General features: G+C 31.6%; 2 protein-coding genes and 1 long non-coding RNA gene across 3 annotated transcripts; 1 reads left to right on the forward strand and 2 right to left on the reverse strand.

Moving 5' to 3' along the window:
- Nucleotides 1–5,789: 5,789 nt before the first annotated feature.
- LOC146920388 (large ribosomal subunit protein uL4) lies at nt 5,790–9,290 on the forward strand. Its single transcript, XM_085713803.1, has 2 exons — nt 5,790–6,968; nt 8,982–9,290. Exons 1-2 carry the CDS (start codon nt 5,859–5,861, stop codon nt 9,093–9,095), a joined length of 1,224 nt encoding a protein of 407 aa, XP_085569929.1. The 5' UTR covers nt 5,790–5,858; the 3' UTR covers nt 9,096–9,290.
- An 8,630-nt stretch (nt 9,291–17,920) lies between these two features.
- Nucleotides 17,921–21,064, reverse strand: LOC146920389 (uncharacterized). The gene is made up of 2 exons (XR_015011769.1): nt 20,929–21,064; nt 17,921–18,166 (listed from the first exon to the last, which is right to left on the reverse strand). It is a non-coding gene; the product is annotated as an uncharacterized LOC146920389 (long non-coding RNA).
- A 3,529-nt stretch (nt 21,065–24,593) lies between these two features.
- Nucleotides 24,594–26,131, reverse strand: LOC146920390 (heavy metal-associated isoprenylated plant protein 22-like). The gene is made up of 3 exons (XM_085713805.1): nt 25,937–26,131; nt 25,770–25,845; nt 24,594–25,036 (listed from the first exon to the last, which is right to left on the reverse strand). Exons 1-3 carry the CDS (start codon nt 26,003–26,005, stop codon nt 24,744–24,746), a joined length of 438 nt encoding a protein of 145 aa, XP_085569931.1. The 5' UTR covers nt 26,006–26,131; the 3' UTR covers nt 24,594–24,743.
- Nucleotides 26,132–27,761: the final 1,630 nt, after the last annotated feature.

Genomic DNA, 27,761 nt, shown 5'->3' on the forward strand with positions numbered 1-27,761 from the left:
ATCTAAAATTTGTCAAAAATAGACGGATAGGGGTATACATTTTCTTATCCGAGATTAATGATTAAAATTTGTCCTTTTTTTTACTGTCTTTTATTTTTAAATAAATAATATATTTGTCATGCATATGTGTCGTAATATAAAAATGTAATTAAATAATAATTCATGCATAATTTGAAAAGGTCATAGTGGACCCCACAATCTTTGTGCAAAATTTGTCACTGTCTGCCTCCGGCGGGAAGAGGCCACCCAAAAATTCTTGCTTAGTCGTCACACACTCTTCATCTTCCAGCTCATAGGGTTTTCCAATTTAATTGTATAATAAAAAAATAAAATTAAGAATGCATGTTTTCCACCCAAATATTTTACTCTATTGCATGATCAATGTGTATACTCCCTCCGGTCCTATAAAAAATAAAATTAAGAATGCATGTTTTCCACCCAAATATTTTACTCTATTGCATGATCAATGTGTATACTCCCTCCGGTCCTATTTATAAGATAAAGTTGACTTTTTAGATACATTGAATAATGTATGTATTTAGTCAAGAACCTAAACCAAATACATAAATTATTCAATGTATCTAAATAGTAAATTGTCTCTTGTAAATAGGACCGGAGGGAGTATAATGGATGACTGTTCTTCTTCTTTTTTTACAAATGGATAATTGTTCTTAGTGGTGCTTTTTTCTGGTACAATAGTGCATATTTTATTAGGGTTTTACTTTTCCCACCCTATGGGTTTCCTTGCGCGCCCTATTTTTTTTAAGAATGTCTTTGAGTTTCCGGATTTTAGAACCCGGAATGGTGTTTTCTTTTGTTAAAGGGTGAAAAAAATAAGTTACGGATTTTTCCGGATTTTGTAATTCGGAAATCTCAAAAAATAGGGCGCGTTACATGATTTTTCGGATTACATAATCCGAAAACCCCCTAAACACCCTTTTTTCATGGTGTTGATGCAATCCGGATTCTATAATCCGGAATGCACCAGCACCAATTTTTTCATATGTAACAAGTCTTCTGAAATTCTATGTGCATCTAAACTCTTAGAACCAGGACAAACTTTAAAAGTAAGAGTCCTTAACGATGTTGAATTTGCATTCTGACTCTTCTGAATGATCCGACACTTGTACGGTAGAAACATCGATGTAACTCTGAAGTGTAAAAATTAAAGTGTCAAAATACAACAATAAGAAATAAGCTAAGAAGCTTAGGTAATCATGTTTACCTGTATAATAAGTTCAACCAAGCCATGAGCACATTGGAGTGCACTAACAACATACAAAAGTTCTCCTCTGTCATTGAAATTCACACCACCCAATTTCAGATACTTTATGGACCTGAACGAGCCTTTTAGCAGCGTTGGACGAATGATATTTGCATACTGCATCTATATGCATATTAGAAAAAACTATGAGATAAGCAGAAACAAACCACACTTACAAGTGAAAAATAATAACTTTCAGCATATATATTCACTAATGATCCAAGGTTGATATATGTCAAACTCCTGTTAAGGTTGATATATGTCAAGCTCCATGATTTTTACACCCAAAATTCAAAATTCCATCATTTATACTTTTTTTCATGGTGCTAATGCAATCCGGATTCTATAATCCGGAATGCACAAGGGCATTTTTGAAAAATTTACAGGGCGCGGGAGAAGGCCATAGGGTGGGAAAAGTAATTCCCATTTTATTATCATATGAATTGGTGATAAATGTCACGCAAACATGTGTAAACAAAATACTATGATATACTCAAATAATATATTTGTTCCTATATATAAGACCCTTTTGTTAAAATCACGGGAATTAAGAAAGTAGATATTTGTATTATACTGTAGTTGTTTGTAATCACTATTGTTTTTACAATTACAATTTTATCCTTAAGAGAGAGTGTTAGTTTATGTTTTCCATATGTTTTATTGTTGATTGAAGAAAAAGATGTATAATAAATAGGGGTGAATCACCGTTGTTTATAATATATCTATTTTTGATTTGTTAAAAAAAAAACTATTTTTCTTAATGTATGTTAATTAGTTAATTTTGTTTATAATGAAACCGAAGAAAGTATATATAGATAAAATAAAATGGAGTCAGTTTTCATTAATTTATATTGATGAAATCGTATACATATGTAATTCGTACGTAACCTTGTCAAAGAAAATGTGACTTGTACGTAATGATCTTACTATAACCTAATTAATCTGCCAATGGAGCCGGCCATAGCCTGTACAATCTACAATGAAGAAAACAAAATATTTATAGAGATTGCATATTAGACAAGGAAACTATAGATTCAATTAATGTGTAGTTATAAGATTCACGAGAAAATGAATATTTCATGACCTATTTTTTCAGCTACATTATGCAACTACGATCGTTTCTACATAATATTATGAAAGGTTGCTTGAAAGTTGAAACCAATCAACCTTATGAGTTAATTAATACCCCACGCCCAACAACCGTGGCATTGCAGAGTCATGTGATAGTTAAGACAAGCATGAGAAATGCGAGGGACACTGATCTTTACTCCTCATATTGAGTGGTCCAAAGTACAATAAGGGTGTTAAAGAAACTATGCTTGATCAAAAGAAGCTAGTAAAGCCAAATTATATGGTGGCAACAACAAGAAAAGCGTCTCAAATTGCTTTATACTGTAATTTATTTTTAAATTAATTTTCTCTAGAATGAGTGCTAACAATATTCACTTTAACGTTCGGTATTCATTTTTTTTTATCAGATGAAATTCAAGTGGATTCTAACATTTTAAAAATTGGCTCGCATAAAGCGATAGAAACTTAATAATTTCACAACACTACTCTTTTACTGAGAGTTTGTAGGAACACTATTTTAACAATAATTTTTTATCAAGCGAAATTCAAATGAATCTCATCATTTTTAAAATGACCCCAATAACGAGCTCTAATTAAATTTTACACATTAAAAATGGACCATGGACGTTAAAGTGGATGTTCTTAGCATATTCCTCTAAATATTGTTTTTTTTTTTTTAAGTGATTTTCCACTAAATATTAAATATGCATTTTGTTTAGAACCGTATCAATGTTATCCTTCATAATTTTAATGTTTCAAAGTCATTCAAAATATTGTAAAATGTTGGTCAAGTTTCTTTTAGTTTGGATTTTCTATCAAATGCGTTCTAGATATTATTATTACTTGCCTGGTTTTAAATGTATTATAATATGCTTTTGTAAAAAAATGTATTATTATGATATTAACAACTTAACATCATTTTTTTGTCAAGACAACTTAACATCATTACATAGCTCTTGGAATATTAATGGGGGTACTAATTTAATTAACAATTTACAATTTTAAAAATTGTTAAACACGTTTGTGGTCCTTATAAAATATTTATTTCTTTTTTTTTGAGCAAAAAATATTTATTTCTTATTTTAGTCAAATAAAAACTTTAGTCCTTGCCTTTGACAAAATCGGGTGTTTTTACAAAAAAGAGTGTTGAGATAATATGCGCCACCAACCAGGATACCCGAGGGCTAAATTACCATATTTTACCTTCAAGCACCAATAGGAAAGTGACTTGATTTTACCTAAAGGATTATGAATAGAGACCTCCTTTCGACTAAATATTCTATTATTCATCTCTTTTCAAATTACTCAAACACATGAAAACCAAATAACATACATGAAAGATAAAAAGCCAAACTGCATAAAATGATACGGAATACTTGAAAGATCAACCGAAGAGAAATCAATCTAATGTTGAACATGTTGTCAAGTGTTGAAGAAATTACTATTCAAAAACAATTGATTAGCCTATTCTTAAGCATCACACCCGCTAGCACAAAGCTGAGAGTATTGATTAAGGATGTCTCGCCTAAATATGTTATCCTTGGTAGGAAGCCGATTTCTAAGAAGATGTCTAGCAAACACAGATACCTCCAAAGGAATATCATTGTGTCAAAGAAGATCTAAAACAAGAGTATGAACATGGGGAATAGATTGAGCTAACAATTGGTCAGGTCTAATTTCTACTGCCAATGGTCACGACTGCTAACTTGTAAAGTAACCATGTTAAGTAAAGCCCTACACTCCACTACCAACTTCTTCTCCCACACAAACAAATGACGCCTCCAATTCCAAGCATCTCCTCCCTCATCCCACCCCAAAGCAGATATATTTGCCATTGACGCCCCTTGATTCATTGACAACTCAAACAACCTCCTAAATCGTTCTGTGATAGGAATACCTCCAACCAATTATCAAACCAAAAATAAGTATCAACACCATCACGCACCACCCTTCTTAAATTCACTTCAAACTAACTTCAATCTCCGAACTCAATAACATTACGAATCCACACCAACTCCTTCCACCAAACATAATCATCTCTACCTCCTTCCTTCAAGTGCTCCCTCCTAACCATATTCCGCCCTTAAAACCTTATACTACAACCCTCATTTATCTACCAACATCCTCCAACACCACTTCCCAAAGAGCAATATTAGACTCCCTCATTCTCCCATATATAGAACCTAAACATATTTAACTTATATAAAATTAGTTGATATATATCAAATAAACGATTGATTTGGTTCATAAACTATCACCATCTCTTCAATTTAGTCCTTAAACTATTGAAAGCAACCAAAAGGTCTCTAAACAATGAAAAATACATCAATTTAGCCCCTAAACTATAAAAAAAACTATCAATTTCGTTTCTAAAGGGATTAAATAATTAGATGACAAAATAGTTTATTGACCTTTTAGCTGATTTTAATGTTGTAGGGACTAAATCAATGAGAGTGTGATAGTTTAAAGGTGTCGTTGATTGTTTATTTCATATATTTTTGCAAGTTAAAAAAATGTTACTCTACGTAGAAATTCACAGTAAAGATTGAAAATATACGAAAACAATAAGACAATTTATAGTCACACCCCGTTAAACCCTAGTTACACCCGAAGTAACAAAAATACCCTTAAAATGAAAATCAATTTTCAAGTGCATCCAAAACTTTTTGATTGTTATCTCCCTCCCGTAACGTGTATTTATCTCAAATAGTTGTAGCACTCGCAAACTTAGTTTACAAACTATGTAAACTAAAATATAACATGTGTAAATGGGACTTATGTATACTTTGTAGTTTGTATGTAAACCAGGTAAGGTAAATAAACTTTATTTACGTAACTTATATAATTTGAGTTTATATGTTCTTTAATGTAGACCAAAGCCATGTCATATACGTAAACTCAGTCTAGGTATTCTATATAAATGTTTATATCTGGGAGGATAGTTCCAGACTTCCAGTGTTATCATTAAATTTTAATTAAAATTGTGTGTAACTTAAATTTTTAGAGTGTGACTAAATCGTCGAACAATAATATTAGTTGTCAAATCAACGGAGCAATACAATGGCCCATACAAGGTTTATATTATTTATAAGTTTACATTTTAGTAGTATATAAATGTAACGAATGGTTCTGACTTTAAGTTTACCACAATGAATATAACTCTTGAATCATATGATATACTCTCATTAACACTTAATTGTTTTTTAAATCAAATTTGACGTGTTAGCTCAATAGTAAAAATTTAACCTTATAAGATTTTCATTTTCCCTTATTTTCTCTATATTTCTTTTATCAACCAAACAAAGTAACTAAAAAATTGTTTTTGCTTTTCTCTAAAGAATAAATTGAATTTTTGGGCCAAACAAACATGGATCTTAGGGTTTTCAAAATCATAGCCCAAAACACACTACATTCCTCTCACCATCACAAAACAAGCCCTTCTTCTCACACACACACACACACACACACTTAGCAGTAGCACTCCCGCAAAAACCCTAGCTAGTGTTTCTTCCTCCCTCCACCAATGGCCGCCGCAGCAGCAGCACGTCCCCTTGTCACAATCCAAACCCTAGAATCGGAAATGTCCACCGATTCACCAACCACCCTTCCAATCCCCGATGTCATGCGCGCTTCAATCCGTCCTGACATCGTCAACTTCGTCCATTCCAACATTTCCAAAAACTCCAGACAACCTTACGCCGTCAGCCGGAAAGCTGGTCACCAAACCTCAGCTGAATCATGGGGTACTGGACGTGCTGTTTCACGTATTCCTCGTGTTGCAGGTGGTGGGACCCACCGTGCTGGTCAGGCTGCTTTTGGTAACATGTGTCGTGGTGGTAGAATGTTTGCTCCGACTAGGATCTGGAGGAAATGGCATAGGAAGATTAATGTTAATCAGAAACGTTATGCTGTTGTTTCAGCTATAGCAGCTTCTGCTATTCCTTCATTGGTTCTTGCTCGTGGTCATAGGATTGAGACTGTTCCTGAGTTTCCTCTTGTTGTTGGTGATGCTGCTGAAGGATTAGAGAAAACTAAGGAGGCTATTAAGGTTTTGAAGCAGGTTGGTGCTTTTGCTGATGCTGAAAAGGCCAAGGATAGCCTTGGGATTAGACCCGGGAAGGGGAAGATGAGGAATAGGCGATATATATCGCGTAAGGGACCGTTGATTGTTTATGGTACTGAAGGGGCGAAGGCGGTTAAGGCTTTTAGGAATATTCCTGGTGTTGAGATTACTAATGTGGAGAGGTTGAATCTTTTGAAGCTTGCACCGGGTGGGCATTTGGGTAGGTTTGTGATTTGGACTAAGCCGGCTTTTGAGAAATTGGATTCGATTTATGGGACGTTTGATAAGGCTTCGGAGAAGAAGAAAGGGTATGTGTTACCTAGGGCTAAGATGGTGAATTCTGATTTGACTAGGATTATTAATAGTGATGAGGTGCAGAGTGTTGTGAGGCCGATTAAGAAGGATGTTAAGAGGGCTACTCTTAAGAAGAATCCACTTAAGAATCTTAATGTTATGCTCAGGCTTAATCCTTATGCCAAGACTGCTAAGAGGATGGCTTTGCTTGCTGAGGCTGAAAGGGTTAAGGCTAAGAAGGAGAAGCTCGATAAGAAGAGAAAGACTGTCTCTAAGGTGATGTTTTTATTGCCATTGTGCTTGATTTTTGAATGTTGTCATGTTATTACAATAATACTAATGTTTGCGATGTGTAATCTGCATTTAGACTAGTTGACATGCTTGCATAACTTATTGCTTTGATTGTTTGATGTATAGTTTATTCATATGAATTGATCATTTTATGTTGATTTGGTATTGTTCCTAGGATTCTGCCAAAGGAGATGTATGTTCTAGTTGCACTTTGATTTGAATTGTGATCTTGCTGGTTTGCAGTGACTCGTTTCCATTTAGATTTAGTGCTTTAATTAGGTTGTGTTTGCATACCTTATATAAAAGTTGAGATTGTTTTTTTCTTTAATTTTGATTCTATCGTGAAGATAGGATGGGGATCTCAATTGCATGAAGGAAACCAAACTTTAATAATTTAGTATGAACAACTTCATTTTGTTTTAAAGTTGTTTTTTTGTAATAATTATTAGTTTTTGATTTGGGTTTGTAGTGATTGGTTATTAGATTTAGTTAACTTCATGTGTAAGTGAGGGCCTTTGCACTTATATTGTCTTAAGTGCAAAGAAGCAGAGTATCTAACTTACACAAAACTTAAGTTGTTTTTGTAATAATTCATAGTTTTTGATTTGGGTTTGTAGTGATTGGTAATCAGATTTAGTTAACTTCATGTGTAAGTGAGGGTCTTTGCACTTATACTGTCTTAACTGCAAAGAAGCAAAATATCTCACTTACATGTAACTTAAAAACTAAATGTAATCATAGTAGTAAATAGTGGCCACGCGTCGCCGCTACGCTAACCGTCGTAGCGGTGCGGAATAAGACAGCGGTCGCTTCAGCTGCTATAGCGGCGTAGTGGAGCGGAGTGGATTGCGTCCGCTTTAGCCGCTATTTGATTTTAGTTGAAAATTTCCAAATTGACCATATTTTAAAAACATTTTGTATGCTTTCCAAATTTCTAAATTGATTTAGGGCATTTTAGGGTTCTTAAAACCAAATAGACTTTGTTGTATGGTTTCTCTGTTCTTTTCTTATTCCTCTTTTTTTCTTTTGTTTTACGGTTTCTCTTGTTTTTATGATTTTTTTTATTTGTTCTCTATCTTTTGTTTTTTGGTGTTCTGTTTTATGAATGTCTCATGAGATTTGAGTGTCATATTTAATTTTATATTAAATATAGTTTTTTTTTTTTAGAAATATATAAGTTTGTTTATACTCCCACTTTTGGGGTCAGCCACTATGCTCCACTTTCCGAGATCGACTACTATGAATGTAATTAAAACTGATTAAAAACCATTACAATCTCAAATTTAAATAAACCCTAAATTATACAAACCAGATTAAAATAAAACTAAGTTCATCTTAAGTTATCAAAACTTGGATTCTCATCATGCTCTTGAGGTATGCATCAAGATACATACTTGTTCGAGTGATCAATGTTTGTTTGTTGAAACTAGTGAGCTCCTTGCATATTCTGCTCTTTACTTAAATAGTGACTGATCTTCCTGGTTTACTCTACTATTTTATTTAACAATTGGTATTAGCACACCCTTATTATTTATCATGCAAGAAAGTATTTTTTAGTTGTAAGTGGATTTGATGGCAGCTTTGGTAAATTCCTGGGAATTGCAGTTATTAATTTAATGTACTTGATTTTATTTCAAATTTAGACAATCAACCGTGTGTTTAGATGAGTGGATGAGTTGATTTTTTGGGGAATAATGGATGACTTTTGGTTTGTGCCATTCCATATGTTCCATGCTTCTTTCTGATTGTGTCTTTTTTTGCTGTGTTCCAATTTAGACATTCAACCGTGTGTATTTAGATGAGTGGATGAGTTTGTTTTTTGCAGAATAATGGATGAATTTTGGTTTATGCCATTCCATATGTTCCCTGCTTCTTTCTGACTGTGTTTCTGTTTTGCAGTATCGAGTAATTTGTTTTCGTTAATTGACAATTTTATTACCATTTATTTATTGTCTTAAACTAACATTACTTTTCATTGTGTTCCTTTCCCTCTTTCAGGAGGAAGCTTCTGCCATCAAGGCTGCAGGGAAAGCTTGGTATAACACCATGGTCTCAGATTCTGATTATGCTGAATTTGACAACTTCTCTAAATGGCTAGGGGTTTCTCAGTAAAATCCATTTATATGTTCGCCATAGTTTTTTTTGTGTGGTTATCTGAACTAAATAATTTTGGTTTTTTGTCGTTCTCCGGTTTAAGATTATTACACATTATGCAGACAGCATGGAAATTTTGTTTTTGTTTTAGTGCAAACTGTTTGTTGCAGCTGAATAATCTAGCTTTTCTACTATTGATTTTATAATTTGTTATATGCTGTCCCTGGCCAAGTAAGGTATGCACCTAGCTATCGGGTGTCTGCTGACTGTTAGTGCGTGTAAGCCTTGCGTAGTTTTGGAATATATATATATTGGTAAGAATCATAGTGAGGCACCACAATTTTGGCAAAAAACTACACTTTGGAGGCAGTGTTTGAATTCACTGTGGTGCCCTGTGCTACATATTGTAGTTGAGATTTTCATGCTATAAGTGCATTTAAATGCGAGAAATGTTGATCCAGTGCCAAACCAAAGATATATTGAGTTTCTGCAAAATCACTTTGTCACGGTGATTTTGTAGTGTAATAAATTGTTTTTGCAACTGTCTTCAAATTCAAAACCTCTAGTTTGTGTAATAAATTGTTTATGCAACTGTCTTTGAATTCAAAATCTCTAGTTTGAGTTAACGACCAGCACTTTTAAAGGATCCTTAACCTCATTTTCGATTGGCCTGCAGCCGTGGCTGCTGTCATGACATTTCCTTCCATGGGTTTCTTTTAAAAGAAAATGATGCCTGATGTGTTCAGCCTTAGTTTGATTGTGTGAATACACTTTAGAGAAATGCGTTATGCGTTATGTATCGAGTAATAATAGTGGCGGTGGTTATGTTTGTTTATTGTATGTTGAGCATTGAATATATTTCTGGGATGTTTTCATAATTGTTTTATAGGGGAATTAGTCACTTTAGTCCCTGAATGGGAAAGGACTAGTCACTTTAGTCCCTGAATGTAGAGAAGTTGCATAACAGTCCTTGAATGTAGATTCTGTTAGTCAATTTTAGGGACTAAAGTGATTAACAGAGTCTACAATCAGGGACTAAATTGACTAACGGATTCTGCATTCAGGGACTAAATTGACTAACAGAGTCTACATTCAGAGACTATTTTGCAATTTATTTGCATTCAGGGACTAAAGTGACGACTCTTTTCCTATTCAGGGACTAAAGTGACTAATTTTCCTTGTTTTATATATTGAGTATTGACTGCCCATGGAACTAGTAGCAATTTGATTGTTCAATCTCTATCAACTGTTTTTAACTTTAGTAATTTATTAAAGGCTTTTTCAATGTTTAATTTCTTTTATAATTTGGGTTGGTTCAGTTTTTAAAACAGATTTTGCAGATCACTTAAATGAATGTAATTCTTGCAAGGCTCTCATTAACTTACAAAGAGTTGCCAAATAACTTCAAGGGACTTGACAATGACAACCATAAAAAAAAGAGTAGAGATCCTCTCCATTTCTTAAAAAGAAATTAAGAAATGGACATCTCCTAACCTGATATAATTAAATAACTTAAAGGACTTTGTAATTTAGCCTTTAATGATTAACAAGCTAATGTCCAATTGAAGCTATTATATACCCACACCTTAAATCCCAGCAATTAAAGCAAACTCATCCAAAACACTCCTAGATTTACGTTTCTTCATGCAGAGCACATATTAAGAATGTAGAGCACGCATTAAGAGCGATGATTTGTGATTTAATTTGTACTAGTATGAACACCCGTGTCGGCACGGGTTAGAATTTCATCATCGAGAATACTGTGATGTATCAAGTGTTAGATAAAGTTCAACAATGGATAAAAGAGTAGAGGTTGAACAACAAATAAGTGAAAAAAAAACTCATAGACTTTAGCCTTAAAATATTAGATGTAGAGGTGATATCATTCTTACTTATGTGATTGCTCTTTCTCCAAGGTGTTGATCGATACTTGTGTTGGCTGCCCAACAAGGGCATATGGTAGTATCATATCCCACTTCAACAATGTGGGGGAGTGAGAGTGATTCTTGGTCGTGGATCTTGGTTGGGGGAGCTGAGGTGTCAAGTGTGAGCTAAAATTTCACGTGTATGCAAGAGTATAAGTTGAACAACAGATAAGTGTGATGACCCATATATCTAATGCATTAAGACTTTGGTGAAGATGTGATGTCAATCTCACTTGTGCGGTTGCTCTTAGCATAAAATGATGATACAATTAAATGTAGACTTCCATGGAAGTCCCGACATTATGATGATTCATTAATTTGTTTTGGTAGTTTTTGGGTGTTATTTGTTTGAAATTTAATCTTAAATTTTAGTTTTTGGATGTCGTTTTCTTTTATGCAATTTTTTTTTATTCAATCTCTATTATTTTAAATTCCTTTACTTTGGTCTTTGGTAGAATATGACAATGAAGAAATGAAGACGTGTTCTCTCGAGTTGATAAAATACATGTTTCTTAGACATTTTAAATTGATGTCGCATTTTTTAATGAGTCTAATATTTTGACAGCATAATTTCCAGGAAAATATAACTCTTTCAACAAACTCATAAAATAAAAGCAAATCACTCTATTCACTATACTCTCATGGATAAAATACACACTCCTTAGTTTTCTCCCGTATCATTTCTCTCATGTTCAAATTTATTTTTCATCTTATTTCTTTTTCTAATTCACTTTCTCTCTTCCTTTTGGTGAATAATTACTCATAAATCTCTAACTCATTCAATTAACCCATAAAATTCAAAATAATTCACTTTAATCACAATACTTCCACGGATAAAACACACTACTTTTTTTACTTACCATTTCTCTCATTTAAATTTCTTTTTCATATTTTTTCTTTTTCTAATTTTCTCTCTCTCTTTTTGTGGAAGATAGGAGCAAAAGTCTCACACTTCTTCAACTAACCCATAAAATTACCATAAATTCACTTCATTCCTTAAAACTCATGGACAAAATGAACAATTCTTATTTTTTTTACCAGTATCTTTTCTCTCAATCACAAATTGTTTTTCATCCTCTTTCTTTTTATAATTTATTTTCTCTCTTCTCATGAAAGAAAGGAACGGAAACCTCCCCCTATTAAACTACCATCAACCCACCCTTTTTACCGTGGTGTGTCTCCGTTTAACCTTATTTGGGTAATTCACATGATTACGGACATGGGGAGTCACAAACTTTAGGGAGAGAAGTTAATGTGTCAAATATGAGTTAAAGTTCTACAATGGATGGAAGAGTAGATGTTTAAAAACATACAAGCAAGATAACTCATATACACATGCCTAAAGATTTTGGATAAAATTGTGGTGTCATTCTCGTTTGTGTGGTTGCTCTTAGCCTAGTGTGATGAACAACCCAACGTATCTAGGCTCCACTCGAAGTTTCAACACTATGACGATTTTTATTTTATTTTTAGTTTTTTGGGTGTCATTTGTTTAATTCATTTTATTTAAATTTTATATTTTGAATGTCATTCACTTTCATGCACTTTTTTTTGCCAAGGTAGTATTTTGTTTATGCAATCTCTATTATTTCAAATTACTTCACTTTTGACATTTCGTGGATTTGACTAATATTCTCCAACTCCTTCAAAAACTCATAAAAATACCGGTAAGTCACTTTTCCCCTATCATTTCTTTCATGTTCAATTTCCCTTTTTATCTTCTTTCTTTTTTCTAACTTACTTTCTCGATTCCCATGAAAGAGTGGAGAAAAAACATCCATCTACGAAACCGCCACCAACCCACATTTTTTATCACGTTGTGTCTCAGCTCTTATTTGACCATTTCACCATATCATATAAGCATAGAGTCTCATACATAAGGGATAGATGTTGATGTGCCATGTATGAGTTAAACTTATAAATTCGATTGGAGAGTAGATATTGAATAACATATAAGTGAGATGACCAAAATACCTAATATTTTAAGGTTTTGCATGTTAATGCTGTGTCAATATCATTTTTGAGGTTTCTCTAAGTCAAATATTATGATTCAACTCGTTGTACACCCCCTCATAACTCTGAAGATTATAGTTAAGTTTTTTGTTAGTTAAAATTTAGGCTCCCTCACAACTCTAAATTTTTGTTTTAAAAGAAGATCAAATTAATTATTGTTCAGATTCACACGAAAAAAGCATATGTGATGTCAATCATATATTTTAGTAACCAAAATGTAAAGTTATTGTGTCATTGTTGTTCCTGAACAAGTAAAAAACATTGGTAACCGAAAATCAAATTTTAAATTATTGTTTCGTTTTCTTAAAAAAAACATTATTAAACATTATTTAATTTCTGAGAGTAGTTTAATCATGTGATCGAATTTTGGAGTTTCGTAGTTTGTATTATTCGCCTTTGATTTGTTCTCGAGGCATCAAACAACAAGCTTCCATTCTCACTAGGCATGGTGATGATGGATGCATTTGTATGTATTTGTAATATTATTTTATTATTGTTATTATTTGTTTTTTATTTTGAAAACTTGGTATCCAGTCAAAAAACTAACTAAATCAAGGAACCTATTCCTTCATGTACCAACGAATGACAGAATTGGAAGAATTATTAGCATTTGAAAAAATAATTGAGAGATTGAGATGAACAGATTATACGTTTCAATACTACACCACCATGCAACCCCCTGGAAGTATATTATTATTTTAGTTAAGTTGTAAATATAAATAATATATGTAATATTTATATATTTTTTAATCTTTTTGATTCCTAAGTACACATGAATCTTTAAATATTATGTGTGATTCATGTAACTCTATATTATGTGTTTTATATATTAGTTACATTTCATTTTTTTAATGTTACAAGAATGCTCATTGGATTAAAATTGGAAAATATGTCGTATGTAAATGATAAATAATTGCTTCCATTTTAGTGCTTAAACATAAAAGAACAATAAGTTTATTGAACAATAAGTTGTATTGTGAACATATGATTATGCAAATAGCAATGATTAATCTCCGTTGGGAAATATATGGGTACATAAGATATATTCTTTCCTCTGAACCATAATTTTTCTATACAATAGAGTCGGGGTCGAACCCCTGACCACTTGCCTATGAAGCTTATGCCCCTTATCATTAGACCAATCCATAGTTGGTTAATTGTTTAACTTTTTATTTGACAAAAAAAATTTCTTAGTCAAAAAAATAAATCATTGCATTTATTATAACATAATTTACGATATTAAATTTAATAGTATAATTGTAGGCAAAAAAAATTATAACGTAATTTTATTATTACTATATTTAACATTTTGATTTATAATGACTCAAGCAAGGATATGTTAAACTGAAGTACACTTCATCATTCTTGATAATCTCTCAAATCCTTCATGTATATTGTGTCATTGTTGTTCCTAAACAAGTAAAAACATTTATAACCAAAAAACAAATTTTAAAATTATTGTTTATTTTCCTTAAAAAACATTATTAAACTCTTTGTATTAATTGATTTCAAACACTTGAATGCTTTCAAACATTGTTTAACTTTTAATTAGACTAATAAAATTTATTTAGTAAAAAAAATCATTGCATTCATTATAATAATTTACGGTATTAAATTTTATAGTATACTTGTATCAAAAAAAATTATAACGTAATTTTCTTATTACTATATTTAACATTTTGATTTATAAATATGTTAAACTGAAGTAGACTTCATCATTCATTCTTGATAATCTCTCAAATCCTTAATGTATATTTGCATTATTATCGATGACATAAACGGTTAAAATTTCAACATCAAAAAATGAACTTTGTTTAAAAATTATTAATTTTGATTAACTTCCTTTGAGATATTGTAGCCAATTATCAATATTATTATGCTCGGAGACAACAACTTATTTAATGTGATAAATACACAATGCATGATTGAGCCTTCTTTTTTTCCACAGTAAGGTCAACCATTCTGCTTTCCCACCTCCCTTCAATTGCAGTAGATCAATAATGTTGTAAAACATTATTGTCATGGTATCAGGTATTGCAGAATCCATTAAACCACCAATCTTTTTCTCCCATAGGCATGAAACGTCCCAACTTCGCCAGCTGCAAGACCAAGACCTTATGGTTCCAAGGAATTTTGTGGAAAAGTATTGGAGAAGAGTATCAAATCCAATATTTCTAAAATTTCCAAATGACTCCTAGTGCAAAATGAATTGCGTACTACATGATAATTATATTTGGCTTCTAAATTGGAAAAAAATTGTGTTGTTTCTTAGATGTGGTGATCTTTAAGAAATTGACTATTTAAATATGAATTGTAAACAAGATGAGAATGACAATATTGATTATGTCTCAGGTACTAACAAAAGAGGCATGACAAAAAAGACTAAGAGATGTTCAATAATTGCAAATGCTAATGTAAAATCCAATAATGAGAATCCACATTTTGAATTTAAATTGACACAAACTTACGCCGATCGTTTCTTTTGCATCCCAACTCATTTTTCAAGAGAATACTTAAATGAGTTTGATGAGACCGCAATGTTAAGGGTTACCGCGGATAGAACTTGGAATATGACTGTGAAGTTTGATTATTATCAAAGACGTTCTGTTGTGTACACTGGTTGGAAGTTATTTGTGAATGAAAATAATTTGGGAGTTGATGACATATTTGTAAGTTTAAGAGGACCGAATCCAAACCGCTTTCATTTGACGTCTCTATTTCTCGAGCTAGAGATGAACCACGTCCTAGCAAGTCGCAAGGAAGACCTCCTGTTGTTGGCACTTCTGTTGTTACTAGTTTTGACAATGTTAAAAAGAAGGTAAAGGTTACATAAAGACCTCATATTGCCCCTGCTGCAAAGAAATCAAACAAACCAAAGGTGAATTTTATAGTATAATTGTACACAAAATAATATAACGTAATTTTCTTATTACTATAATTAACATTATGATTTATAAAGACCCGAGGAAAGATATGTTAAACTGAAGTAGACTTCACCATTCATGATAATGTCTGAAATCGTTCATGTATATTTGCATTATTCTCGATGACATCAATGGTTAAAATTTCAACATCCAAAAAGAAACTTTGTATGAACGTTATCAACGCTGATTGACTTCATTTGAGATATTGTAGCAAATTATCAACATTATTATGCATGGAGACAACAACTTCATTAATGGGAGAAGTACACAATGCATGATTGAAATTTATATATCTGGGTATTATGCAATCATTAGTCAGCATTTACGACAAACCCATCCAAAATACTCTTAGATATACAAATCTTAAATGTAGAGCACATATTAAGAAGAGAAATGATATTTGAACATCCATTTTTCAACAACTTTTGTGACAACTCTCTCTCTCATACTCTCATTGTACTTTTATTCTCTCTCTTCCCTTTTCTCTCTCTATTGTTATTGTCCAATAGAAAGAGAGGAAAAAGGTTGTCACCAAAAGTTGTTGAAAATTGGTTGTCAAAATATCATTCCTCAATGCATAGCACACATTAAGAATGATGATTTGTGATTTAATTAGTTAAGAATGATGATTTGTGATTTAATTAGTATTTTTGTCTTGAAATTGGTTAAGCCATTTGTTTTCTTTTTTATTGTTTCATAAATGCACATTGCAGTCATAGAGTGAAATTTATTTGTTGGTTTCAATAATTAAAATTTAATTTCATACTGCATTAATTTAATGATTTGCTTTTGTAAAGAAAATAAAAACAACATTATATATATATATATATATATATATATATATATATATATATATATATATATATATATATATGTGAGGGGGGATACTTTGACTCCAAGAGTAAGTTTGTTTACTTACTCCAAATCTTGTCCTTTAATCCTATTATCAATTAATGACTTAGATTGGTTAACAATAAGTAATATGGTAGACTTTAATTTTCTTCTCTACTGGAGTTAACACTCATCAATTCAAAATGGAACAAACAATTAATTGCTTTTAATTGATTGTTTTTTTATTGTTCTCCTTTGCCTTTTTTTATACTAAGGAAAAATTGGTATAGACTTATCAGCAAACTTGAAAAACCTTATCACGACAAAAACGCAGAAGCTGTAAAACTGTTCAGATAATTATGGTAAGTTTTTTTAAACAAGGTATGGTAGAAAGCAAATCTGAGTAAATTTTTTCATTACAATTCAAACTTTGAAATAATTAACCATTCAAACTCTTACATTTGTTATGGTTTGATGAAATTTTTTAGCTTCATCCCATTCTCGTGTTCTAAGTAGTAGATTAAATTTGATGCTGCACAAAATGAACTAAATCCACTAGAGTATAATATTTGTGCACAAGCCAGCTTTTATAACCATCGTCTTTACCAATCCTTTTTCCTTATGCGTGTAAAAAAAAAGATAGAGAAGAATAAAAAATTAATCAATTAAAAACAATTAATTGTTTGTTCCATTTTGAGGTGATGAATGTTAACTCTAATAGAGAAGTAAATTAAAGTCTACCATATTACTTATTATTAACCAATCTAAACCATTAATTGATAATAGGATTAAAGGACAAGATTTAGAGTAAGTAAACAAACAAACTTACTCTTGGAATCAAAATATCCCCCTATATATATATATATATATTTTTTTTTTTTTTTTTCAGAGGAAAAACAACATTTTATATTGGGTCTAAGGCAATGATTCAATTAAATTCCTCACCGATGAACCATATAAAATATACCTTTAGATTAAATCAATGTTCTAAATCTTGACAAACAAAAATCAATGTTCTAAATTTAATGAAAATGAAAAGGAGAACATTTACGTACCACCCTCGACTATAAATTATTAAATAAAAAAATATTTAAATAAAAGGTGTTACACTCATTTGTCAATACTCCATTTTATAAAATAATAATCATAGTTCAGCAACAGAATATTTCAACCAATACAATTAAACATGTGACATTCTCGTCATCAAGTAAAATAGACAAAACTTTCAGAACATTGAACTTTAGAAACATAAACAATGATAAACTCCTGACGCTAGTGTTACAGTTCAGAGAACATGTTCGACTACATAACTATCACTAATAGAATAATGACAAAATAAAAACTTTCGTCACTGCCTTCTAATCATCCCACAGCTAGAGCTCCTCGTCCTGAGCATCTGTACCTCACAAATACATACACCACAAATACACAACAACAACAAAGGGGTGAGAATATACTTCATAACATATAGTTGAAAAATATAATAGTTCATAAACAGTAATAACATCATTAGTCAGCATCTACTAGCATCCTCATAGTTTCTCATCAAGTCATGCATCATCATTCACACACCATTTTCATATCATTTACTTCAAGTTTAATATCACCACTTATACGCAAATAGACTCATTAAATACATCATAATAAACACATCAACACTATAACATCCTTACAACATAAATCATTTTGTCATTTACTCGTCATATCAAACAAAACACGTCATTCACAAGCATCATTTGTTACATCATTCATCATCATGTAAAGAATACTATTTCATCGTTAATCAACATCATACGACACTTATTATCTCATCATCAATCAACTTCATATATATATATATATATATATATATATATATATATATTAATTCGTCTCTTTGTTGACCAACATCTCGTTTAGATCCCTTATTGACATTAGTTTCCCTCTCTTTCTATGTCGTTATTAATAAGGACAATACCCTTTAATCTCAGTCATAACTACTCTATAACCTCGTACTTTGTCTCACATTCATTAACATCTATAACATCAACCATCCCCGTAACCTTAACTTAATTCCAACTTAAGGTCATTACCTCTCTAATTTTTATTATCTGTAACATCATCAAATTCTCTCAACAAACATCATATATATTTTAAGGCTCGGTTCCCTCATCATCGATCATCTTTATTATTTACCATTTATTTTAAACCACCATCCCATATCTTCCATTTCATTTGACGTACCCTTCTCTAGTTGGCTCCTATTTTAAAACCACCATCATTGTAATATTTAACTCACCCTATACTTACACCATTTACCCCATTAAAGATCCGTCTTATTAACTTTAAGTAATTCAATGTTTTGCCTCACCACCATCATTATCCCTAACATTATTCATTACTTAACACCCATCTTCCTACTTTCAAATATGCTTCGTTTTTATCGCTCCTTTTAACATCGTCAATCTTCTTAATCGGCCACACTCTATTCTTTATCTGTCTAAACCGTCTACATTCCTATCTAACAATTATTTATTTTAGGATCTTTCATTACCTTAAGGAATTTACTTTGGTTATCGTCAACTACTTCAACCCACCACTCTATAACTCATCTTATATTCACCTTATACTCCTTTAACTAGCCCGTGTTTTAGATTCATCAGGTACCCACACCATTTTCTCCATTAAGGTCTCATCTACATCCGTCTGGTCGTGTTTTTAACATTAATGTTCATCTTAATCGACCACGTCTTATTCTTCGTTTATTTTTGATTCTATACTCTTTTATATGACTAATACTTTAGAAACATTACTACTTTAAAGATATTTTCCGTGTTCTAATCCATCATCGTAAAGCCCCACCCCATACTATCAACCATAATCGTCTTACACTCCTCTAGTTAATTCTCCTCTTAAGCTCACCTTCCCTATACGAAATTACTACTAACGAAAACACTTAGATATATCTCCCTCACATAGGAATTACCTCTTTCTTTTGAACATAGAGTCTTTACCTCACCATTATCATTATTTCTAACATTATCCTTTACGTTAACTTACATCTTCCTACTTCCAATTACACTCGTCTTATCTCTTCACCTAATATTTTCTTTTATCATAAACCACTTTACCATTTTTAATTATTCATCTTAGTTCTATACTCTTCTATCTACATCTATCTTAGACTCATTACTATTCTAGGGATACTATCTTTATCATCATTAACTATTCTACATTGTCACTCCTTATCTCTTCTTACCATCGTCTTTCATTCCTTTAACTCATTCATGTTTTTGGCCTTATCTTCATATTTTCGATTCGCCTTTAATACCATCGAACATCGTAGCTACTATCCTTGTACACTTGGTTTATTCTAGTTTATACCCTCTCAAATAAACTACAACATTAGACTATTTAAATACTCCAAGAAGTTCCTCCCATCCTTGCCGATTCATCATGAACTACACATCTATATATCTTTTGGCTTCGCCTTTCACTTTTTAAACCAACCCACATTTTAAGCTTATCGTTTGTTTTTAAAAATATTTTTTCTAATTACTCATAAACACACACCCTTAATTAGGTACATTGGTTTGGGACCCTAATCCTTACTTTTTAATGGGGAAGATAAGTTGGGTTTTCTAGGCTTGGGAATGGTGAAATCTAATGCTCTCAAAATTTGATACAAATCACAGATCTTTGATTCGATTCAAAGGGCGAAAAACAACCAGACTCAACTAATGATACGAATCAAGGATCTGTGATTCGATTCAAAATTTTCCAGATGAAGATTGATACGAATCACATATATTTAATTTGAATCACTGACATGGAAAACAAAGTTTTAGCTTCGGGGTTACCTCTAAATTGTCAAAAAATTCCCGATCTGAAACCCTTAACTCACCCAATCGTCCCTAATCATCACCCTAAGGTTACCCTATCATTCTAACACCAATTTCCTATTAACCTATCCAATTACACACCCTTTTTACAGTTAAATTTCCAATTCATTCATCCTAGATTTGGTTTCTTTAATTCTAATCTTTTAACAACAACGTTAACCCCTATTACATCTGTTTATCATCATTCTTTCATTATAACAACATTCAGTTTCTTAAGATTAAACAACCCCACCATTACAATTAAGACACCATAAGATTAAAAGATTCTTCCCCTTACCTCAAATTCTCCGAGAATGCAGCTTTTGGTTTCACTTCTCCTTAGCTAGGGTTTGCCTTTTCTCCTTTCTTCCTTTCCTCTGGTTTCTCACGTTCATCAAGTGTTTTATGTAACCCTAATTCTTCCATGTTCTTCTCTTTATGTAGTCACTACTTGGGCCTAGTCTTTCTCACATATTTTTTTTTCTCGAACAATTTCTCACATATTCTTAGATTGGTTTGCTATCTGCACCGCTAGTCTGATTATTTATTCTCTTTGCAAATATTCAACCTTGATGTATACACCACCCTCCATCCACACCACTAAACGTTACATATCTACTACTTTACACCCATTTCTTATCGAGTTTTGCTAATGTATCTCCATTTGCACTCTACCTTCTTATCCGTGCCACAAACATGTATTCTTCCTAAAACTGTTTTCTCCCAATATTCAACCGACTGGTTAACTCTCCTACTTCCTAATTATTCATAAAACTACAAATAATTTAATTAATAATATTAAGCAATCAATACTCCCTCTGTTCCGTTTTATCTGAGCTAGTTGGTTTTTCACACAGATTAAGAAAAATGTATAAATAAAGGGGAAAGTGAAATATATTGTATTGGGAATGATGAAAGTAGTATTAATTAGAGTTATATTGTATTGAGAATGATGAAAGTTGTATTGAAAATTGAAATGACTCAGTTATTTTGGGACGCTTTTTTTTAGAAAATGGGTCAGATATTCCGGGACGGAGGGAGTACTAATTATAACAATAATACTAATATTATCCAATATTAATACTAATACTAATACTACCTGATAATGATATTAACGATTTAATATTAAAAATCGGGATGTTACAATTTACGCAATTTCACACACAATATTCTCTCTATGTCTTCTCTGTTTGTGTGTCTACTCCAAGGTTACTTCAATGGTGCAATTACACAAGTATTAATTTTTTCACTACAGCTCAATGATCTAAATTTAAAATGGTAAACCTTTAATTCCAAGAGACAATTAAATTCTCAGTATTTAGAAATGATAAAAACCCATGACATATCTCACTTTAATCTTCAACCAAAACACATGAATATTCCCAACTTGCTACTAGAATTAAAATTAAACAATCATAAAATATGAAGAGAAGAAAAGAAGCATAATTAGAACGTGAAAGAGCGCAACTATGAATGGTGACAATGGCACAGTGGTGCTCGATGGAAATTATTTTCGGGGCAACGAGAGCAGTTACACAGATGAGGAAGAGATAGAGATAGAATTTGACAAAACATAGATTTGAAACATTGATTTAATCTAATGATATGTTTTTAATGGTTCAACTGCGAGGGATTTAATTGATCCCCACCCTTGAATTCACCTTTCATATTGTTCAGCTATTTTTTTAAGGATTATATGAATTCTGCTCTTCTCCCAACAAGTTTTGCTCCCACCCAACCAAAATGACCAAAATACCCCTGTGTGAGTTAACTAACGCAACGCATGTGGTAATTTCTGCCTTAGTTAACTCGCGCAGCGTGCCTTAAGTCACGCAAGAGTAAGTATACGCGTGAGTTAACTCACGCAACAATTAGCACATGCGTGTGTTAAACTGATTTGATTAATACACAACTTTATTCGAATTTATTCAATACACAACTTTATTTGAATTTATTCAATAGCTAAACTAAAATTTAGCTATTTTTAGAATTACAAAGAAAAATCCATTTTTTTTTTAAATCTATATCAAACGGGCACATAATCTTGTTTGAGTCTATCAAATATTAATTATGAACATTGAGAAGATGAAAAGAAAACAAATTATGGACTGCACCTCAAAAAGTTTACTAACAAAATATCAAGCTCAATTAAAAATTTATCAATTCAAATCATATTTAAACACGTGAGGGAAGCTTTCCCCACGTACAACATGACCTAAAATCAAATGTATACGTCCCGTAAAAATGCAAATATTTTGTTTTAGAAGTAAACTTCCTGTCAAAATATGCTATCCAAAAACATGTAATCTCAATATGTTTGTGATCATGGATGATATTAACAAACACCTCAAATATATCTTCAAATATATCTTCGCACTTCAAAAGGATAAATAACAATAAGTTAGTGGTTATGATAATTTTCTTAAAACTTCTCTGGTGTCATATAGCTCACAAATGAAATTATCTATGACTGAAAGATGATTGAAAAAGATATAAACCGATACACATGACACACCACGAGCTTCCACTATATGTCTACATGAAATCATGGAATGCCAAGAGAACAAGAATGCTGTTGTTGCGGTTCCTGTTCCCTTGTAGAGGGATCATATGCCAAATAATTTCCAGCTACCTTTTTGTAAATTACTTAATTAGCTCTAGCTTATTTTATTTTTTAGCTTATAAATAAATATGTAGACCCCTTTCCTTTTCTCCACCCCATAGCCGAAAGAAAAATACAATACATAAAATAGTGAAAAAAAAAAGTTGATAGGGATGGTTCAATTTTTTCATTCATTCATTAAAAAAAATGCATATCCAAACATTTGGCAAATTAGAGATATTTTAGTTTTAAAATGTTTTAAAATTTTAATGAATTAATCATTGCTTAGTGTTACATGAACTAGTTATCCTTTTCTTGGTTGAATCTTACCATTATATTAATTTTAGAGGATCTTACCTGCATTCTTCTTTGCCGCCTGATATTTTGGAAAATTATCCACAACTAGAGCAATAAAATTCCACTACATTGTACTTTTGATGTGTAATCATTAATCCCAAACTTAAAAAGATAAAGCAAGATACCGTGATATACATTTTGACAAATTTGACACCAATTCTTTATTTTAAACTTGAAAAGAAAGCTTTTTAATTAAAAAACTATTCATGATATTGTCATAAACAAATATATAAATAATTAATGGGAAAAAAGGAGGACTCAAAGTAATCAATATCCTTTATAAAGCGTTAGAATTCAGAGGTTGAACTTCAATTTCTTATTGATAAACAGTTAAAAGAAAAACATAATGAAGACATTGGGTAGGGGACCCATCCCATAATAGATATAACATATGTACGTAGTCTAGTTATAACTTAGGTTTGTGTTAGGATTAAAAATATGAATTTTCTCATTAGTGATATATAAGTAAATCTTGGTCACTCAACGAAAGATAAAAAAATCAATGATTATTATTACCACAACATAAAATAATGAACACCTATGTGCTAATATATCTTGGTCTTTATCTTTCAAAAACAAAACTTGACCTTTCATGTTTGGTGAATGGTGATAATAATTAGAATTATGATATACTAATTTCACTTTAACATAAGACACTCTAGTTCAGTGTTATAGAATGGAAAATATTTTGCATGAATTTTATTATGACACTCCCTTAAAGTACAATTAATTTACATATGGATACAATGACGTGTTGCTACATCAATTAATGAATATGAAAATATAAGTTACTCCTATTATATTTATTAATTGATGTGATAACACATCATTAAATACATGCTTAAAATAATTTTAGACTCACAACATACTAATTAAACTCATTTTGCATTGTGTAGCACTACAAATTAAACATTGATATTTAGTTATGAGAAAAACCATTTTTTCATGATGTTCATGAAGTATAATGGTGGTAATTATAGACATAACTAACTACATGCAACCCATAAAAACATAACTTGATTACTAGTCATTAATCACACACAATGACATTTTACATAATGTCCAAAATAGCTTCAAAGTCTTAATACATCAAAATAGTAATAATTGAACAAAGAAACTAATTATTTGAACTTGTGTGCATGACTAAAATTGCTTCACATGATTGAACATGCATTAGGGTTATCATCACTGAAGAAGGAAGTGATCTTATCATCTGTTCCATTTGGGTTTGGTATGGCTAATTCAGTGTTTTTCACATATCCAGAAGGTGCATTTTTTGCATATGCCTGTGTTATGTAGGGATATGCCACCAAGTTAGCTTCAACATATGGCCAAAACTTTGCTCTTTTTCCTGTGCTCTGCACCTTCCTTAGGACCTTATTTCTATCCACATTCCCAGTCACGGTTACCTTGCTTTGCTCTCTATTCACCTCTACTTCCTTCACACCTACATTATCATATTGTTGTAAAATGATTTAATTCAACTTTTAATCATCATTTTGTTAAAACAACCAATTTGGCTATAAAGAAAACATATAAATAAACACAACAAAAACTATAAGAATTGATAATCGAATATAGTACAAATTATGTTTAAATACTACTATTTAGATTACAAATTTATCTCTGAATTTCTACGTTATGCTCAAACGCTTGCCCACTCATCAATGAAGATATGAGTTATATTAAAAAAATTTCTAAGGGCAAATTATAGGGTGAACTGCTTTGATAGGCAGTCCATCGTGAACCTAGATATCCGAGAATCGTTTGAAATATCAACGACAAGAACATCGCTATTTGTAAGTAGAAACTCCGGCTAACCCGATTTTTATCGCTGAGACCGTGATAATTGTTCTCAAGTCGAAAAAAACAAAAGAAAATAAACGTGTCTCAAAACTCGAGTCATATTTGTTTTCTCCTTGTTTTTGTTGAACTGACACAGATCATGTCAGTGTCTCAACTATAAGAACGATGAAGATTGTGAACGTCTACTTTCGAGGAGCACCATTGGTCGATAGAGTTTCTAACTTTCAAGTGATTTTATGTACGGTTACACCGTATAAATTATAGAACCCACCTTCATTGAGAATATGAACATTCTTATTATGTAAACTACCTAAAAATCATGCCATTTGATTTGAGATAAGAAGAGAGAGAGAGAGAGAGATATGATTATATACCTGACATGTTAGTAACAGAATTCCGAACTCTTCTTTCACAGCCATCACAGTCCATTTTCACCTTTATTTCCACTGTCTATAAGAGAAAAAAGTTGCAAAAAAAAAATCAGAATTTTCTTAATACATGTACATAAATGAGATAGGATACATAGGAGCTTGTGAAATACCTGCATTGGTTTGTGTTTCTTTTTTGGGGTGACAGTGAAGTAATCTGAAAGGAAATCTAGAGCACCCATTTTCTTAATTCTTGTTCTTTTTTTGTGTAAAGAAAGAAATAGATTGGGTTAGTACTTAAAAAGAAAAAGGGGTTGAACAGTGGAAACAAAAATGATGGAAAAGGAGGATGTATGGGACAATATTATGGTTACCAAATTATATACTTTTATAAGGGAATTATGGAACTATGGAAGTGATTTCCGTTACAATATCTGTGCAACTTGTGCTAAAATTTAATGTATAAAATAATGCTTGGGAAATTATTTTTCATATGGTCCCTAATCATGCATCTTCCCGCAAATATCGTGGTGACACACAAATTGGTTTTGAGATTTATATTTCATTGACTTATTGACCCCTATTCACTGAATAATTGAAATTTGAAATGATTAATTATAAAATTAAAATATTTATTATCAAGCCGTATCCTAGCTTAAAGAAAAATAAATTGTTTTGGGGTTTTCAACTTAAACTCTTTTGAGAGGTAAAATGTAATATTGATGCGGTAATTTCAAGGAACAAAGTTGCTATGGCGTGAGGATGTGTCTTAGAGGGGTGAAAGGAGAGAACATAAGGGCAAAAACAACATGGTATAAGGTCGGCCAAAACCTCATGAGACGGAAGCATGGGGATTAAAGTAAGCGATATGACTTGTTAGTATAAGTTTATCTAAGGTGTTTATTGAACTTGATTGTAAGCAAGTGATGGTTGATAATATTTCTAGCAAACTCATCAAATCCATGTTAGGAGCAATTCTTGATATTTGTAAAGCTTCACTTAGATTTTTTCAAAAAATTAAGATAAGTTTTATTAGAGGACAAATAAATAATATTGTCCATTTGATAGCTATGATTTCACTATCTTATGCCGGTTCTCATATTCATGACTATATGATATCTTGTTTATGTAAAAAAACTTAAAATTTTCTTTTTTGGTAAAAAAAAACTTAAACTTTCCTTTGTTATGTAAAAAAAAGAGAAAGAACTTGAACTTCCTTTGCATTTTTTTTAAAAAAAAACTTAAACTTCCTTTGGAGTTTGGACTTTTCTACACAATATCATCTTGATCTGTACCTCTCTGTGACAGGGATTTGACAATAAGAATGTTGTGTGGATTTTAATGGAGATGCGTAGTCGTTGTATATATGTTCTTTTTTATTTTGACAGATCAATGTGTACATAGAGAAAAAGAAAAAATTGGAAAAAATATATTTGGAGTTTATAGAATAATAAAAGTTTGTTACAATGGGTATGATACACGATCATAGCTTAAACTAAACTACTTAAGTGAATGTTTAGATTCATAGGAAGTTTGTGAGACGAACGTCATGTGAGATTAACTCACTTGATAGGAATATTGTATAATATTTGTAAGAATTAGAGTTCGAAACCGAATACCCCACCAAATCACCTTAAAAAGGTAAATTTCTAGTCACTATTGCTTGACCAACTGCATGCTTGGATTCATAGTAAGTTTGTCAAAATTATATCTCTGTGAGTCAAGCTCAGTTGATACAATATTGCATAATATATACATGAGTCAAGGTTTGAACCTCATTAAATTTCTACTCATTAAACTACTTGACAAAAGAAAAGTCATAATTTTTCAAAAGCCACTAGCTTTTGCAAAAATCACAGTGACCATAATTTTATTTATAATACAAAACATACACTTTTATTATAACTAACTTGCAACTATACTCTCTCCAATTTGTCCCAGAGTTTGCTTAGTTTAAAATCTTATAGAAAAACGTGGATTTCAAATATTAAAACTGGA

The sequence above is a fragment of the Medicago sativa genome, chromosome 5 (genome assembly GCF_051527215.1).
Source record: "Medicago sativa cultivar Bolivia chromosome 5, Bolivia_mono, whole genome shotgun sequence".
Taxonomy (NCBI): Eukaryota; Viridiplantae; Streptophyta; class Magnoliopsida; order Fabales; family Fabaceae; genus Medicago; species Medicago sativa.